The sequence below is a fragment of the Plectropomus leopardus genome, chromosome 2 (genome assembly GCF_026936395.1).
Source record: "Plectropomus leopardus strain MGB_pleo_1.0 chromosome 2, ASM2693639v1, whole genome shotgun sequence".
NCBI lineage: Eukaryota > Metazoa > Chordata > Actinopteri > Perciformes > Serranidae > Plectropomus > Plectropomus leopardus.
In genome coordinates this window covers 9,721,612-9,736,412 of record NC_142177.1, presented here as the reverse complement: position 1 = coordinate 9,736,412, position 14,801 = coordinate 9,721,612, and the positions used below count along the sequence as shown (strand labels likewise).

At 38.5% G+C, this 14,801-nt stretch overlaps 1 protein-coding gene across 8 annotated transcripts in view; it reads left to right on the top strand.

Annotated features, from left to right (window-relative positions):
- LOC121952968 (inositol 1,4,5-trisphosphate-gated calcium channel ITPR1) overlaps nucleotides 1-14,801 on the top strand; it is a 107,191-nt gene that overhangs the window by 12,527 nt on the left and 79,863 nt on the right. For all 8 annotated transcript variants that reach the window (XM_042499869.2, XM_042499861.2, XM_088084253.1 and 5 more), the window contains exons 4-9: nucleotides 8,085-8,194; nucleotides 8,872-8,958; nucleotides 9,704-9,862; nucleotides 12,611-12,709; nucleotides 13,828-13,911; nucleotides 14,571-14,717. In XM_042499869.2, coding sequence (XP_042355803.1) covers nucleotides 8,085-8,194; nucleotides 8,872-8,958; nucleotides 9,704-9,862; nucleotides 12,611-12,709; nucleotides 13,828-13,911; nucleotides 14,571-14,717 — 686 coding nt within the window. The remainder of the gene's footprint in view (nucleotides 1-8,084; nucleotides 8,195-8,871; nucleotides 8,959-9,703; nucleotides 9,863-12,610; nucleotides 12,710-13,827; nucleotides 13,912-14,570; nucleotides 14,718-14,801) is intronic.

Below are 14,801 nucleotides of genomic sequence, written 5' to 3'. Positions count from 1 at the left end.
CACCATCTCATGCTTCTGTTTGTAGCTTGTCACATATTGATTGAAAAAACTGCCCAAGGGGTGTATTGCTGTTCAGTTCTTAAAGGGAAAGTTCACCACAAAATCCAAAATACATATTTTCCCTATGAACCTGTATTGCTAATTACTGGTCTAGATTGTTTTGGTGTCAGTTGCAGAGTGTTGGAGATATCGGCCATAGAGATGTCTGCCCTCTCTCCAGTGTAATGGAACTAGACAGCACTCAGCTTGTGTTTTTCAAAGAGCCACAAAATACTTTTGAAAAACTCAGCAGCAATGTCTCTTTCCAGAATTCCTGACCCGGTTACTCAAGATAATCCACAGACCTCGTTGTGAGCAGTTTCATGCAAGAACTATTTTCTGTCTGCTGAACTACACCCACCATCCATATTACCTCGCAGAAGGAAATGTGAATCTACTTATCGACGAGAGGCTCATGCTTGTGACCTTGCAAAATGTAAACAATAATATCATTCTTCTCTCCTGAATTGTAACATTAGCTAGCTCAGTGTTGCTAGATGAGCTAGCAGTTGATGCATGCTTCCTTCTGCACGGTGATTCAATTGGCAGGTGTAGTTTGGTAGGAAGAAAATAGATCCAACTAAAAATGGGTTTCATCTGCTTGTATACACAATCCTAAGGCCCCCACCCAGTTTGTACTTACTGGTATGCGGGTTTGCTGATTAACGAAGTGCTACCTATTTTAGCACATAAATTAGCCAATAAGTTTTAAAGTTGTTGCTGGGGTTTTTTTCACTGCTGTATAAAAATCACAGGTTCTAGCAGATGGGTTGAAAGGTGACAAAACAAACATCTCGAGTAAGTTATCAATAACCTGCAGAAACATTTCATGCAATAGTCCACCTTCCCCCCAACAATGTCATTTTCCAAGTTTCACTGTGGATCAATACCATAGACCTCACCTAACCCTAGTTCTGACATGAAACTGCTCACAGCAAGGTTTGTGGATTGTTTTAAGTAACCAGTTCATGACTTCTGGAAAGAGACGTTGTTATATGTTTTTTTTTTCTTTTTGGTTGCTTTGAGCATCACAAACTGAGTGCAACTTAATTGCATTATATTGGAGAGAAGACAGACCTCTCTCTAGCCAATATCTCCCAGCACTTTTTTGTTTTTTTTTGCAACTCACACCAAAACAATCTAGATTGATACATGTCAATACAGGGAAATTCTTTTGATTTTTTTGGACAATTGTTGCTTTATGTCTATATATTTTTATGCAGCCTAGTAACGTGTATAATGCTGCTTATTGGCTGATTTTGCTAATCTTTTGGGGGCAAAAACTGAGGCATATCCAAAACCATTGGGGAAAACGGAAAAAGAGGTTGATAAGGGTTCAGATATCTGAAACATAACACAAGAGGAGGGCATGAAGGCATCGCCTGCATATACAGAATGAGATTTTTCTGCTTGTTTCTTGTTATCCTGACATTTTTACATCGCTAAATCAGTAGCATGTGAGGGCCATTATAGTGAATAGCATTTGCTTTGTTCTGGCTTTACATGTCTTCAGTTCTTGTGATGTTTGTTTTTCTTATCTCATATCATATCTCCTTTCCTTTTGCACGTACACAGAAACATTAAAACCTCATAAACTCCATAAAACTTTGGAGCCTTAACTCCTTGTGAGAGACACACTGCAGACTAGTTGGGTGGTTCGTTTGAGATAAACACCAGGAAGTCTTCTGTCTTTGTTCCCTTCCTCTCCTAATAACCACATGTATTGCTTTCCTGTCCATGGAGAGAGGAGGTCTTGCAGGAAATGGGGAAGCTGTTTTCGGTAGTCCCATTTATTGTCTTAGATGCACTACAAGTGATTAGTTGCTTCCTCTATAATTTCTCCAACAGGATAAGAGCCTTGGAGTGTACAGTGGTTTATACAAGCCAGATAATTGAGGATATTGAAGATTTAACTCAGAATAGAAGTATTATGCAGTGTGTTTCTCTAGGTCCCTGACTAGACTGATGTTGTCTCATTACTGCAGTAGAGTGGCTCGGATGTGATGACTTCTTTTTGTGGACATGTCAGGGTTTGTTCTCTTACATGATGTGTTTTATCCGCTTTGATGAAAATGTAGATGCGAAGATGATGATCAATAATCAATTTCAGGGTCTTAACGTGTTCTGCACCTGAAATCATGAGCTGTAAATTGTAAGCCATTGTGAATTTAGCATATCTGTGTTGTTACACAGTATTGCTGTCTGAGAGCTGTTTTGTGTTGTCTAGGGATGGGGATCGAAATAGTTTTTGACAAGAAACTTGTCCTATCATGAGCTGTAATATAATACCTAATTAAAACTACTGATGCCAAGATTTTTCAAGTAAATATTTTAAATTAAATACAGAAATTTATTTCCTAATCACTAAAAACATGACTAAAAGCAACAGTAGACATTAACCAACGCTTGAGTATGAAAATGAAATAATTCCAGTTCTGTTAAAAACATGTTGTCGCCTTATCTTTCCACCAAATAATAGAACAGTATTGATAGTGGTATCGATAAAGACTGGATCGTTAAAGGGTCTCGATAATGGTATCAGTATCACTAAAAATGAACAAACCCCATCCCTATGTGTTGTTGCTCTTCTTGCAGTGTTGGATCATTGTGGCAGTTTTGTACTCAGAAGGGAATCATCTCTGTTGACTTGACATCCTCTCCTCTAGTTTATCTGGTTGCCACGGCTACAAGCATCTTCCTCTTGATCCCCTTAAGTCTGGTGAAGTTTGCGAGCGACTGCAGGATTTTTTATTAGCTTACTGTTGAACTGTGCACATCTGAAGAGCTGGTGTTAGTGATCTCTGAGTCATTTGCAGCCCTTGTGCAAGACCACTCAAAGCAGGATTGCATAATAGTACAGATCTACTAGCACATCTCAAGACAATGTCTAAAACTGATTTAAAGTTCCATCCAGACACGTTAAGGCATATGAACACCTTGCTTATAATATTATTAATGTCTTATGTTTTTTCACTAAAAGTTAAATGAATAATTGCCTACTTCAATATCCCTGAATCTCAATCTACCTCTGTCTTACTCTTACTCTTACTGAATCATTTTAAAAGTTTAACTACTGGACACAAGATATCTCCCACTTCACTGAAACGTCATACAGAGTGTAAGTGCACTGACAGCTTCCACAAGTCACCACGTCATACTAGTGCGAGTCATGTTTTGGACCACAGTTGGCTTTTAAAACTATCTGTGATGTAACAAAATCATGATTGTATTTATGCCTTAAACTCACTTTTAAGGTGAGCACAGAAAAACTTTCCATCTTCTGTAGACATATTTGAAAATCACCTTTTTAGCATTAAACCTTGCAGGTTGCACCTTGGAGGTAAATATTATTACATTTGAGTTGCAATGTAATAAATGCTATTTATAACAAATATTTTGTTATTTAAAGGTCTCTTCTCTACAGCGTTGTATTAAAGCCACTGTTGGGGGAAAAGCAGACTTGTTGAGGGGTTAATATTACAAAAAAACTCTTAATTTTCAAGATTTACATTGTCAATTTATGAGAAAAAAATTAGACATATTCTGAGAAAAGTAGAAAATTTACAAGGAAAAGAAAATATTTTTCCCCCTTTTTTGTCAAGACACCACATCACTTTGCAAGGTTGGATCAACCTCATTACACCTCAGGTGCCACCAGTAAACAAAGAATCCCAAACAATAAATGGCCGTTGTTTGAGCATCTTCTTAAGGTCCAAAAATGGATCCAAAACAAAAGTTGTCCAGACAACTGGCACATCACCTGGCAATCAGCTGGATGTCCTTCATGGATCTATTCAGCTATTCTGCTAAAGTTTATGTATACAGTGTTCATTTGGTAGCTGTGTACATCCGAAAAATGGAAAATAATAAGTCAGCTATGTCTAAAAATAGATAAGCTACATTGATTCACATGGGACATAAACCTCGGTGTCCTGGTTGAAAGTCCTACGTGTGACCACTGACTGTATAAATAATGGACGTAGCTACTGTGACGTCACACACTGGTTTCACAGACGGCTGCTTTCAAGCCTCAAGTTTGGCATTTCAGCCGTTGCCATCTTGGTTAATGCCCGTAATTATTCATACTTTGAGTCATAAGAAAATGTAAACGAGTAAGTTACATAAAAATTCACCCCCTCGTATAGATGTCATTAATGTTGGAATTAACTATAGAGACCAAAACCGTTTTGGTACCAGGCTGTTCAGACCAGTTTGTCACATTAAAAGGTAGACAGTCGTAGAAAAAAAGAAACTGTTACTTTTTGATGTTGCTCAGTATGATTTTCACACTTGCCATGCATGTAATCAGCGCTGAGCTTGTTCTCTGTTAATGTTTGAAGACGGTGCCAGAATTTAACACCATCTTCCACGGTTTGGAGTCAGCTGTTCTGTACTCAGCAGTGTGTGAGAGAGGAAGCATTGTTTTTCAGAGTTTGTGTAAGAAGGGTAATTATTATTGACACATGATATCTTTTTAACATCCAACATTATGCTATCATTATGAAACTCTTTTCTGTAACTCTGCACTCATATATTCTGCATGCTGACCACTAATGGATCAAAGTCCTGTTAAGTCTTTCAAGCATAACGTTGACTATATACAGGCCTATAGCACAGGGTCTTGAAACTTGACATGGACCACAGAAAAGCTGCTCTGGCTCAAGACTTAAAAGTCCAAAGTTTAAAAACAAAATCATGAGAAAACATAAAACGTGCCTCTGTAAGCACACACTAACAGGGTGTGTTACCTTCAAAACTGCCTTCCAGCACCTGGAAAGCACAAGATCTGCCTGGCAGTTAATCTGTTTTTTCTTATGCATTTTATTTCTTAGCATTTTTATATTTGCAACTACAGCACAGCAATTTTTTGTAGCGTCATGCCACCGGCTTGCGTTAAAAATGACATCTGACCTGCTCCTGTGTCACTCGTAGTGTGAACTCACTACCCATAAAGCAACTCGTTAATCATGACATCATCAGGATTTTTTTTTCTTAGACTTTTAATAGCTCCCTCTAGAGCCACATAACACATGTGCAACAGTTTTTACAGTCTTTGTAAAATCGGTGAAATGCCTTTTTATGTTTAGGCCTATCCAATGAAAGGACTTGGTCTAAGCTTTGTAAGAAATAACACAAGTTTAAATAAAAGTCTTCAAATGCAGTATAATTTTTTAAAGTTCAGAGGCCTGAAAGAATTTCAGTTGGCTTTTGATTTGCTTAAAATGCTTGTGACTTCCCTCAAGGCCTTAAGATTTGATTTGGCTTTACCCCAAAAACATACTTGCCACACAGGTTATGTTTATAGTTTTCATCATGCGTTCCTCAGCATTAGATGATGTGAGGTTAGCATTAAGTGCACACAGGACAGCTAGTAACAAAGAAAGCTTTGTTTATGTACTGAAATAGATATTTGATTGCTAAATAAAGCAGTGTTTATGAGACGGGGTGCCGAAAAAGATTGTTTCAAGTTGGGGGAATGTAAATGAATCATTTGAGTTTTCTGCTCTGTGGACTATAGTCCCGTCACTCCTCCTGCACACTGACCCCAGGAGGAATTCTCAACTCTGATTTCATAATTACTGAACTGACATGTTTTCTCTCAGATGAAGGGGATCAAAGGCAAACCTTCAGTGCGGCCAGATAATCTTTCACACTCATGTTGCAGCTGTGATTGTGTGTTTAGAGCATGATAAAGAGGCTGCGTCAGATGATAGGGAAGCTCACTTGACAGACAGGAGCTTCCAGTGTGTGTTCATTTTTTGATTTGGCTTTTACACGTGCTAATTTGGTGAGAATTTACACGAGTTTCATCGGCTTGTGCCGACATCTGTGGGATGCAGATTAACACCCATTTATTCTGCAAAATAGGTCCACTTCTGCTCTCCCTCACCCTCTCTCTGTTTCACATTCTTTCACTCTCTTCCTGTCTTCCTCATTTCTCTTTCACTTCCTTTTCCGTGTTGTTCTAACCGCATTTTAGCTCAAACTAAAGGAAACCATATCTGATAAGGAGGTTGAAAGGAGGATGAGAGGAAGATTTACAAGATAGAGACCAGTCACCGGGAGGGAGGGAGGGAGTGAGTGGTGTGTGAAATGGTTAGAGAAATTCAGAGAAGAGAAAGAGGAATGACAGAATATTGAGGGGGGAAGACAGGGAGTCCCCACCCTCTTCTCTCTCCCTTTCGTCGTTCCACTCCCCTTCTCTTGGCTGGCCTTATTTGGTCATGTTACTGTGGCCATAGCAGGAGGAGAAGGAGAGAGAGAATGGGGGAAGGATGGACAGATTGTTCTTTTTCTCCTCTTTTCACTATCTCAGAATAGAGAGCTTTCGTCTGATGGGAGGTGAAATCAGACAAAAGCCAGGACTCGGAGTTAAGGAGTGGCTGATTGGATAGAGGTTTAACTCTGCAGGGAGTTGGTAAACTAAGACGGTGTAAAAAGTCTGTGTTCTTCACTTGCTGTCGTTGTGCAGCTTGACACAGAAGAGGAACTCTTCTGAGATGGAACAGAAAAGGAACTCTGTTATGCTATAACTGTGTCCACATGCAAATTGCTGTTTTCCCTGCTGGCTAGTTTCTACAGTATCTATGAAAATGAGCAGTACAATCAGACTCGTGCTGCTGACGACAGTATCGTCTCAGGGTTGCTGTGGTTACGAACTTTGACTGACCACGACTTAATGCTTTGTCACACATACACACACACACACACACACACACACACACACACACACACACACACACTCACACTCACACTCACACTCACACTCACACTCACACATACAGGGGTTATTGTGTGCAGTCACTTACCCTAGTCTAACCACAGGATGTAACCACATATTACAATACTTGTGCATCATGCACACACGCTTTTCTGTCTCTCATTACTCCTCTCTGAAGCAGACAAAGCCCTTTGATCTCCCTTTAGCAGAACAGTCAATGTGTTTAAAATGCAAGCGTACAATCACGCATGGACGTGACCACATTGAGGGATGTGTGTTTTGTTTATATTATTTTGTTATTAGGTCTTTGAATGCATCATTTGTCATGTCATAGAGAGGGGTCATTTACGAAGTTTCTCTCATCTATATTTCCCTTTTTGTTGTAAATATTCTGTTTATGGAACATCGTGTATCGTTTTGTTTTTGCAACTAAGCTGCTGCTGTGACCCGTCTCCCACACTGCAACACTGACATTTGATTACCAGGCTTCATTCAGAGCACATCAACATATTTTGTTTACTCTTCTTTTATGCTGTAAACATTGCTGTTAGCCTCCTTTTTTCCCATGGTGATTATCAAAGACTTTGATAATCACCACACTGTGAAATGCACAGAAACTATCTGGCAGTAATGAGTTAGTTAGTTGCTGTAGTACATTCCACAGTATGCTTACTGGAAATTTAATCACAGTACCTATAGAATGCTGTAGTTGTTGTTACAGTAATAATCACAGTACAGTAATTGTTTTACTGCAGTAATCACAGCACTGTACAGTTATTACTGTAATAATCACAGTACTGTAATTATTTAACTGTAATGATTACAGTACTGCATTGTTATTACAATAAACTGTCAGAGTACAGTAATTGTTTTACCTCAATAATCACAGTACACTGATTGTTTTTACTGTAATAATGACAGTATTGTTATTGTTATTACAGAGGTAATCACAATATTGCTGTATTTTTATCATGATAAATATTGAACAATGAAAAGGAATTACGGCATCAATTTAATACTCTTAATTAATCACTAAAATTAAATAATTACATGCTGTAAAATGAAGTCACTGGTTTGTCACTATTTGTTCATCACTAATCATTTATTTGATCATTCTATTGAACTTTAAACATTTAAAATTTGAAATACACATTATGATTTTAATTTTCATTTTACTCTTTACTATTTTTCACTATCTGCATTTATGCACCACTTCCCGTGAATATCTGTCCATTTCCCTCCAACTTCTTTTTCTCTATGTGCTGATCCCCATCTCCACAAATGCATCTTTTTCCCTGTATTTTATTTCTGTCTCTCTATGCAGACTGTCTGTTCAGACTGTGTCCCATGAATCGCTACTCGGCCCAGAAGCAATTCTGGAAAGCGGCGAAGCCTGGAGGGAACACGGACACAGTGCTACTCAACAAGCTCCATGTAAGTGAAGTGACAACATGTTGGCCTTCCTGCAGTCACTACACACCAGTACACCACACATAGACCTGTCCTCGGGGCTCACGGGATGAAGAGACGGGGACAGATATGCAGCAGAGTGACTTTTTCAGAACCTTATTTTTATTGTCAAGTTTAGATGGAGGATTGGTCTAAACTGAATGCAAAGCTGCACAGTTAGTGTATAGAAATGTTCACCCAGCTCTACTGTTTACAATTCCATCTCAGCAAATACACATAATTACTTTGAAACCTACCCTTAAAGTCCTTTTATAGACATTTCTGAAGCCTTTCACTCCTACTGTCCTACCTTTCTGCCCTCTGTGCTCTCCTTTCTCTCTTTCTGCTGAGGCACAATACCATTTAAAGCAATCTGCTATCTGACCACACAGTCATAAAATGGAAGATTGCAATCTCTCCTGCGTTTCCATGGAGATGTGAGCCAGAGTTTTCGGTTAAAGCCCCTCTGTCGAGGCGTGAATTTTTGGCTGAGAAGTTTGTTACTATTGTGCTTTGTTTTAAAGCTAACCAAGCAGATTACTTCTCACCACATTACTGTGTATTACTGGTATCAGTGAGCAATTGGCGGTGAGTTGGTGGGAGATTTACTGTCTGAATGTTTGACATCTTTTTTTAAAAAAAAATTCATTCTTGCCTTCCAGCATGCGGCTGACTTGGAGAAAAAGCAAAATGACTCTGAAAACAAAAAGCTTCTTGGAACAGTGATTCAGTACGGGAATGTCATTCAGGTTTGTTCTTCTGAAATACTTGCTTTTGAGCATGATACCATTAACCCTTCAATAAAAAAACATCAGTTGCATGTTCTAGTTGTTGTGAATTTTGGCATAGGCTCAATAAAAATAAAAGAGGTTAAAACCCTCTGCAGTCCTAGTCAAACACAAATTAAAATTATACAAATATTGCATCCTGAACAGAGAGTGCTAGAAGCAGGCTAGTACATGAATTAAATACACATGCATTATAATATAAGCCACAAAATATCTACACATGGGAAAAGACATTCACAGTTCGGTCAGTAAAAATATGAGTTTTTCTTAGCATACTATTACCAATGCTTACTTCTTACTTAATTTGTTTGCCTTATCTTACACTTTATCTAGGGATATGCGATATTGGATGTCTTTGCCAATATCCAATATGCTGATATGTACTGTAATAACTCATTCATAGTGGAATTAACATGACATTATTCAAACCGTGCTCTTATTGTGATGGTCCACCAGCAGTTGGAGACATAAAATACAGTGCTTTTCAGTGTGTGTAATTGTCATTCATTGTGCAAAATAAGAAAAATATTACAATTTAGGGTTAGTGTTTTGTACATGTTCACTTTGTCAATTAAAAAAAAAGTCAGTAATTGTAATTTTGGCAGAAATCAGCATGTTGGCCGATTCTGATATCTCACTCAAAGCCAGTACTGGCCGATGTGCCCATATTATTGTGCTCCCCTAACTATCTTGTATCTGTGCTCAGCTCCTCCACCTGAAGAGCAACAAATACCTGACAGTGAACAAGCGTCTGCCCGCGCTGTTAGAGAAGAACGCCATGAGGGTGATGTTGGACACTGCTGGAAATGAGGGCTCCTGGTTCTACATCCAGCCATTTTACAAACTGCGCTCCATCGGGGACAGTGTGAGTCATCACATGGACACGTCTGTGGGAGTGGTGCATTGTGGGAGCACCATGCTCTGTGTCAATCAACGTTGGGCAAAGCAAAGGACTGAGTCATGCAATCATTCTTTTTTGAATATGACATGGAAAGAGGGCAAAAAACAACAACAAAAAACAACAAGAAGTGACCCAGATTCAATTCCAATTTGAAAGACATAAGTAAACAAAGACAAGGAAATTAACTGTAAATCACCCCCCCCCAAAAAAAACAACAAAAACAATCTAACACAAACTGAATAAAACTGCTTGAAAATATGATTCTGTAAATTAATTTGAAATATATAATTATGCTATTTATAGATATCTAGTTCTCTTGCCAAGTTGCTTATCCCCCTTTTTCGCATGTTTTTAAAAGAAAAACAAACAACAATTTAAAAGACTTAAATACTTGTGAAAGGCATCTGAATGTAGGACAAAAAGTGATGTTGATCAAGTTTTCAAAGGATCAAAATATACAGTAGCAGTATGAGACTCATCTGTCTTTAAAATTGAGTTGCTCGTTTGCATATTCCAGCAATAAAAAAAGTACAATAAGGTTAAAGGCTGCAGAATTAAAGTCAAGGGAACAACACTTCCTTCCCTAAGACTCAGTGTTTGGAATCCCTCTGATCACATCTATCTGCATATGGATTTATGCCAGCACCCAACTGGTGTTAACCTGATCACAAAGCTCTTGTTGGCACTGGCTCGTCTTCCCTTCAGCAGGAAGTAGTGGGCTGGTGCCCAAGGACAAAATGAACCGCGTCAGAGACCGGGCTTCTCCGCTAAGCTGCTCTCAAATTAGGTATGGCACAAAGCCTAAGCAGCAGGCCTTGGACAAAAACAAAGATTGGAATCATTCCATACCTACTGAGAATAGACAGAAGACAGTGACATGCAAATAGATACTGATACTCTGTGAAGTGTAAGAGACTCAGGGGTGAGTGCATCACTGTAGTTGAGTTGCATTGTGCTCAGCCAAATCCAGCAAAACTAAATTCATGGCCTCAAACAATAGAGAGAATTTTGGACTTGGAAAAATTTACCTTTAAAATCAGAGATCACATAAAAAATGGAATAAGATTTACCAAAAAGATAGACTCTGTAAAAAAAAAAAAAACAACATATGATCTAAATCCCAAAATTTGCAAATAAGAGGTACTCCCCCCCCATCTCCATCCCAATCCCCCCTGTCCCCTGTCCTACCCTACCCCACAGCCTGAGGCATTATGTTTTCGGGTTGCCTGTCTATCCATCACTTCATCCCATTCTTGTGAACGCAATATCTTAATAATGCCATGAAAGAACTTTTTAAGATTTTGTCCACTTGGACTGAACAGGGAATTTATTAGATTTGGTGATCAAAGGTCAAAAGTCATTGTGACTTGGCGGCCATCTCATCATCCCAATATCTCAAGAAGGCCTTGAGTGAACTTCTTCAAATTTGGCACAACCATCCAGTTAGACTCAGCAATGAACTGATTAAAATTTGGTGGTCAAAAGTCAAGTTCAAGCTGACCGTGTCTATCTCATTCTCCAAATGGGGTATCTCTGAATGAACAACTTGAGGGAAATTCTTCAAATTTGGCACAAACAGCCACTTAGGCTCAAAGATGAACTGATTAAAATTTGGAAATCCAAAGTCACCTTGACCTTGTGTCTGTCATGATCTTGCAAACACAATATCTCAAGAAGGCCTTGAGGGAATTTCTTTACATTTGACACAAACCACTTGGACTTAATGGTCAACTGATTAGAATGTGGGGGTCAAAGGTCAAGGTCAGTGTGACCTCACGAACTATGATTTTGGCTGTAACTCAAGAATTTATATGCTAATAAGGAACAATTTTACACAAGTGTCTCATAAAATCAAATGATGAAGTGATTACCATTTATATTCAAAGGGTCAAACTTCAGATCTGCAACGATCTGCAAAAACACTTTTCTGGCCATTACTCAACGCCATATCTCAGGAACAGAAAGGGAGACATTTGGTCAGACAGTGAATTGGTGACACCAATCTTGGGTGCACTCATTCAGTCCAGGCTGTTTTTATTTTCTGTGCTGCTATGTTGACAATGTGTGTGAAGAGTCGATGTTTTAGTGTACCTTTTTTGCCGCATCATCCATATTTGAAGCATTGTCAACTGTCATGGCTACATATGAGTCTGGACAGACATGGATTTGAACTGTAACTACAACTTGACTTGTTTGTGCCATAAAACTGTGAGGCAGAATTCTATTTTTTTTTGTTTTTTGTTAGATTGAGTTTTATGTCACTTTTTTGGTTGTTATTTATCAGTTTAATTTGTGTAAAAAGTATAAAATGTACAATTTACTCTGATGTCAACAGTAGTTAAGAAGACAATTCAGTAAAGTATTAAAAAAAAAAAAGAATTGCACTGTACTCAGGGTTGACGCAGAGTACATATTGCTAAATACATTGGGTCATTTTAAATAAAACCTTCTATGATTTTACGTAAAACTTAAAAAAAGGAAACATAAATTATATTGTCCAAGACCTTGTAATTTGTGGAGCCCAATGACTTTAGTGTGTGCATTATAGCACTGTGTATTCACTGTGTGTATATCAGACATCATGGTCTTTATATCTTTCCACTTCCTAATATAACTCAGTGCTCACTCTACTTATGCTAGGATTACAGCATATAACCTTTGTTCATCTGTTTTTCACATTATCATATTGTTCTGTGTCTGTTTTGATTGCAGGTGGTGATTGGGGACAAAGTGGTGCTTAACCCAGTGAATGCTGGTCAGCCCCTGCACGCCAGCACACACCAGCTCGTGGATAATCCAGGATGCAATGAGGTTTGGCCGAGCCGCCCCGGCTCATCGTCACTCCTCTGATGTTTCTGTGGGAGTGTTGGAATCTAATTATAGCTTTTTCCTCATAACCGCTGCTTGGTTATTAGCTGACTGATGTGAAACACTGCAGCATTGTTTTCTTGAGCTATAGTTAACTCTGACTTTGGAAGATCATCCTCTATCACACTCAACTGCTTCTACAGAAACACAGAGACAGTGTGGTCTGTTTTTGGGCAACACAAATCATTGCTGTTTATGATAACTCTTAACAAAGGAAGTTACATATTTTTTGATACTGGACTTGAAACTTATTTTTCTCTACAAGTATGCGCAACAGACAAACTTATTAAACTTTCTGCTGCCTTGGCTTCGGCACATATAAACAGGAAGTGGACTTAATGTTGAAAATAAAGCTATTTATTCTATTTATTTAGACAACAAACCCTAACTTTAAAGAGGTAATTCACTACAAAATCAGAAATACATACTTTTTCTCTTAACTTCAGTGCTATTTAAAGATATATTTTTGGGGCTTATTCAATGCCTTTATTTGATAGGACAGATATAGCGTGAAAGGGGGAGAGAGAGAAGGGATGACATGCAGCAAAGGGACAAAGCCGGACTCAAACCTGCAGCCACTGTGGCGAGGACACAGCCTCTGTACATGGGGTGCCTGCTCTACCAACTGAGCCACCGGGTGCCCCAACTTTAGTGCTATTTATATACCTAGATTATTATTTTGATGTGAGTTGCAGAGTTTTAGAGATATCGGCCGTAGAGATGTCCTCTTTCTCTCCAATATAGTGGAACTAGATTTAGATCTAGATCTCGTGGAGAGAAAGCAGACATGTCTATGGTCGATATCTCCGACACTCTGCAACTCACACAAAAATACACAATAATCTGCATATAAAAACAGCACTACAAGTAAGAGGAAAAATATGTACTTTTTGATTTTGGTGGAGAACTTTCCCTTTAAAAAAGCAAAGTCATCCATAAATTTGCTTTCCACTAAACTCTTCCTTGAACAAAGGCAGTGCTGCCACAGTGCTTCAAGTTTGCAGGGCTGTTGCCATGATATTATACCTAAAGTCACGCTGAACGTTTTGTTTGTTTTACAGGTGAACTCGGTCAACTGTAACACCAGCTGGAAGATTGTGTTGTTTATGAAATGGAGCGACAATCAGGAGATCATCCTAAAAGGGGTTCGTCTAACAGTTGCTGATTATTTTCTTTTTGATAGAAGACACATATATATCTTATACAAAATATAGATAAATGCAAATACAATAAATATATAGTCAAGCAAGACAATAAGCAAAACAAGAGGGAATATCATACTTGCAGCAGTCTACAAGTTTCTTCCAAATATGTATACAAGTCACTGACATTCTCTGGTTTTCTTACACGTGGTGTTGTATAATGTCTCTCATCAGAGCTGAGTGGGCTGGTGGCTTTGTTTGTTTTCACTTCACTGTTATCAGTGTACAGTTTGTGCTTACAGATGATTGATTTTGTTGCATTGGTTATTCAACAGCTCTACATTAAGGTCTTTAACACCAAAAAATATCCACAACTACAGTATTTCTTGCCAAATGGCCTCTTCAAATATGTGACAAATGTTTGAATGTATGGAATAAATTCTGGGGCACCTCTGGAATATATGAAGTAGTGAAACTGTTGCCAGTCCACATTAAGCAAGGTCCACAAAGAGATCAAGATTCAGATCAAGAGAAGAGATTTTGTGGAATTTAAAACGCGCTATGTGCACGCAACAGTAGATATGTTTTTTTTTTATACTTTGATTTGGTTTAAAGAATAAGCAGAATATTTTTGACAGTAACTAATGTTCTCCTCTCTCCAGGGTGACGTGGTACGGTTGTTTCACGCAGAGCAGGAGAAGTTCCTCACCTGTGATGATCACAGAAAAAAACAATATGTGTTTCTCCGCACTACTGGGCGGCAGTCAGCTACCTCGGCAACCAGCAGCAAAGCCCTGTGGGAGATAGAGGTAAGGAAGAATATTTTTACAGGTGCTGATAGTTGTATGTGCTGTACTGTGTAATGTTAAACTGTAGTATCACAGTTCTCTGTG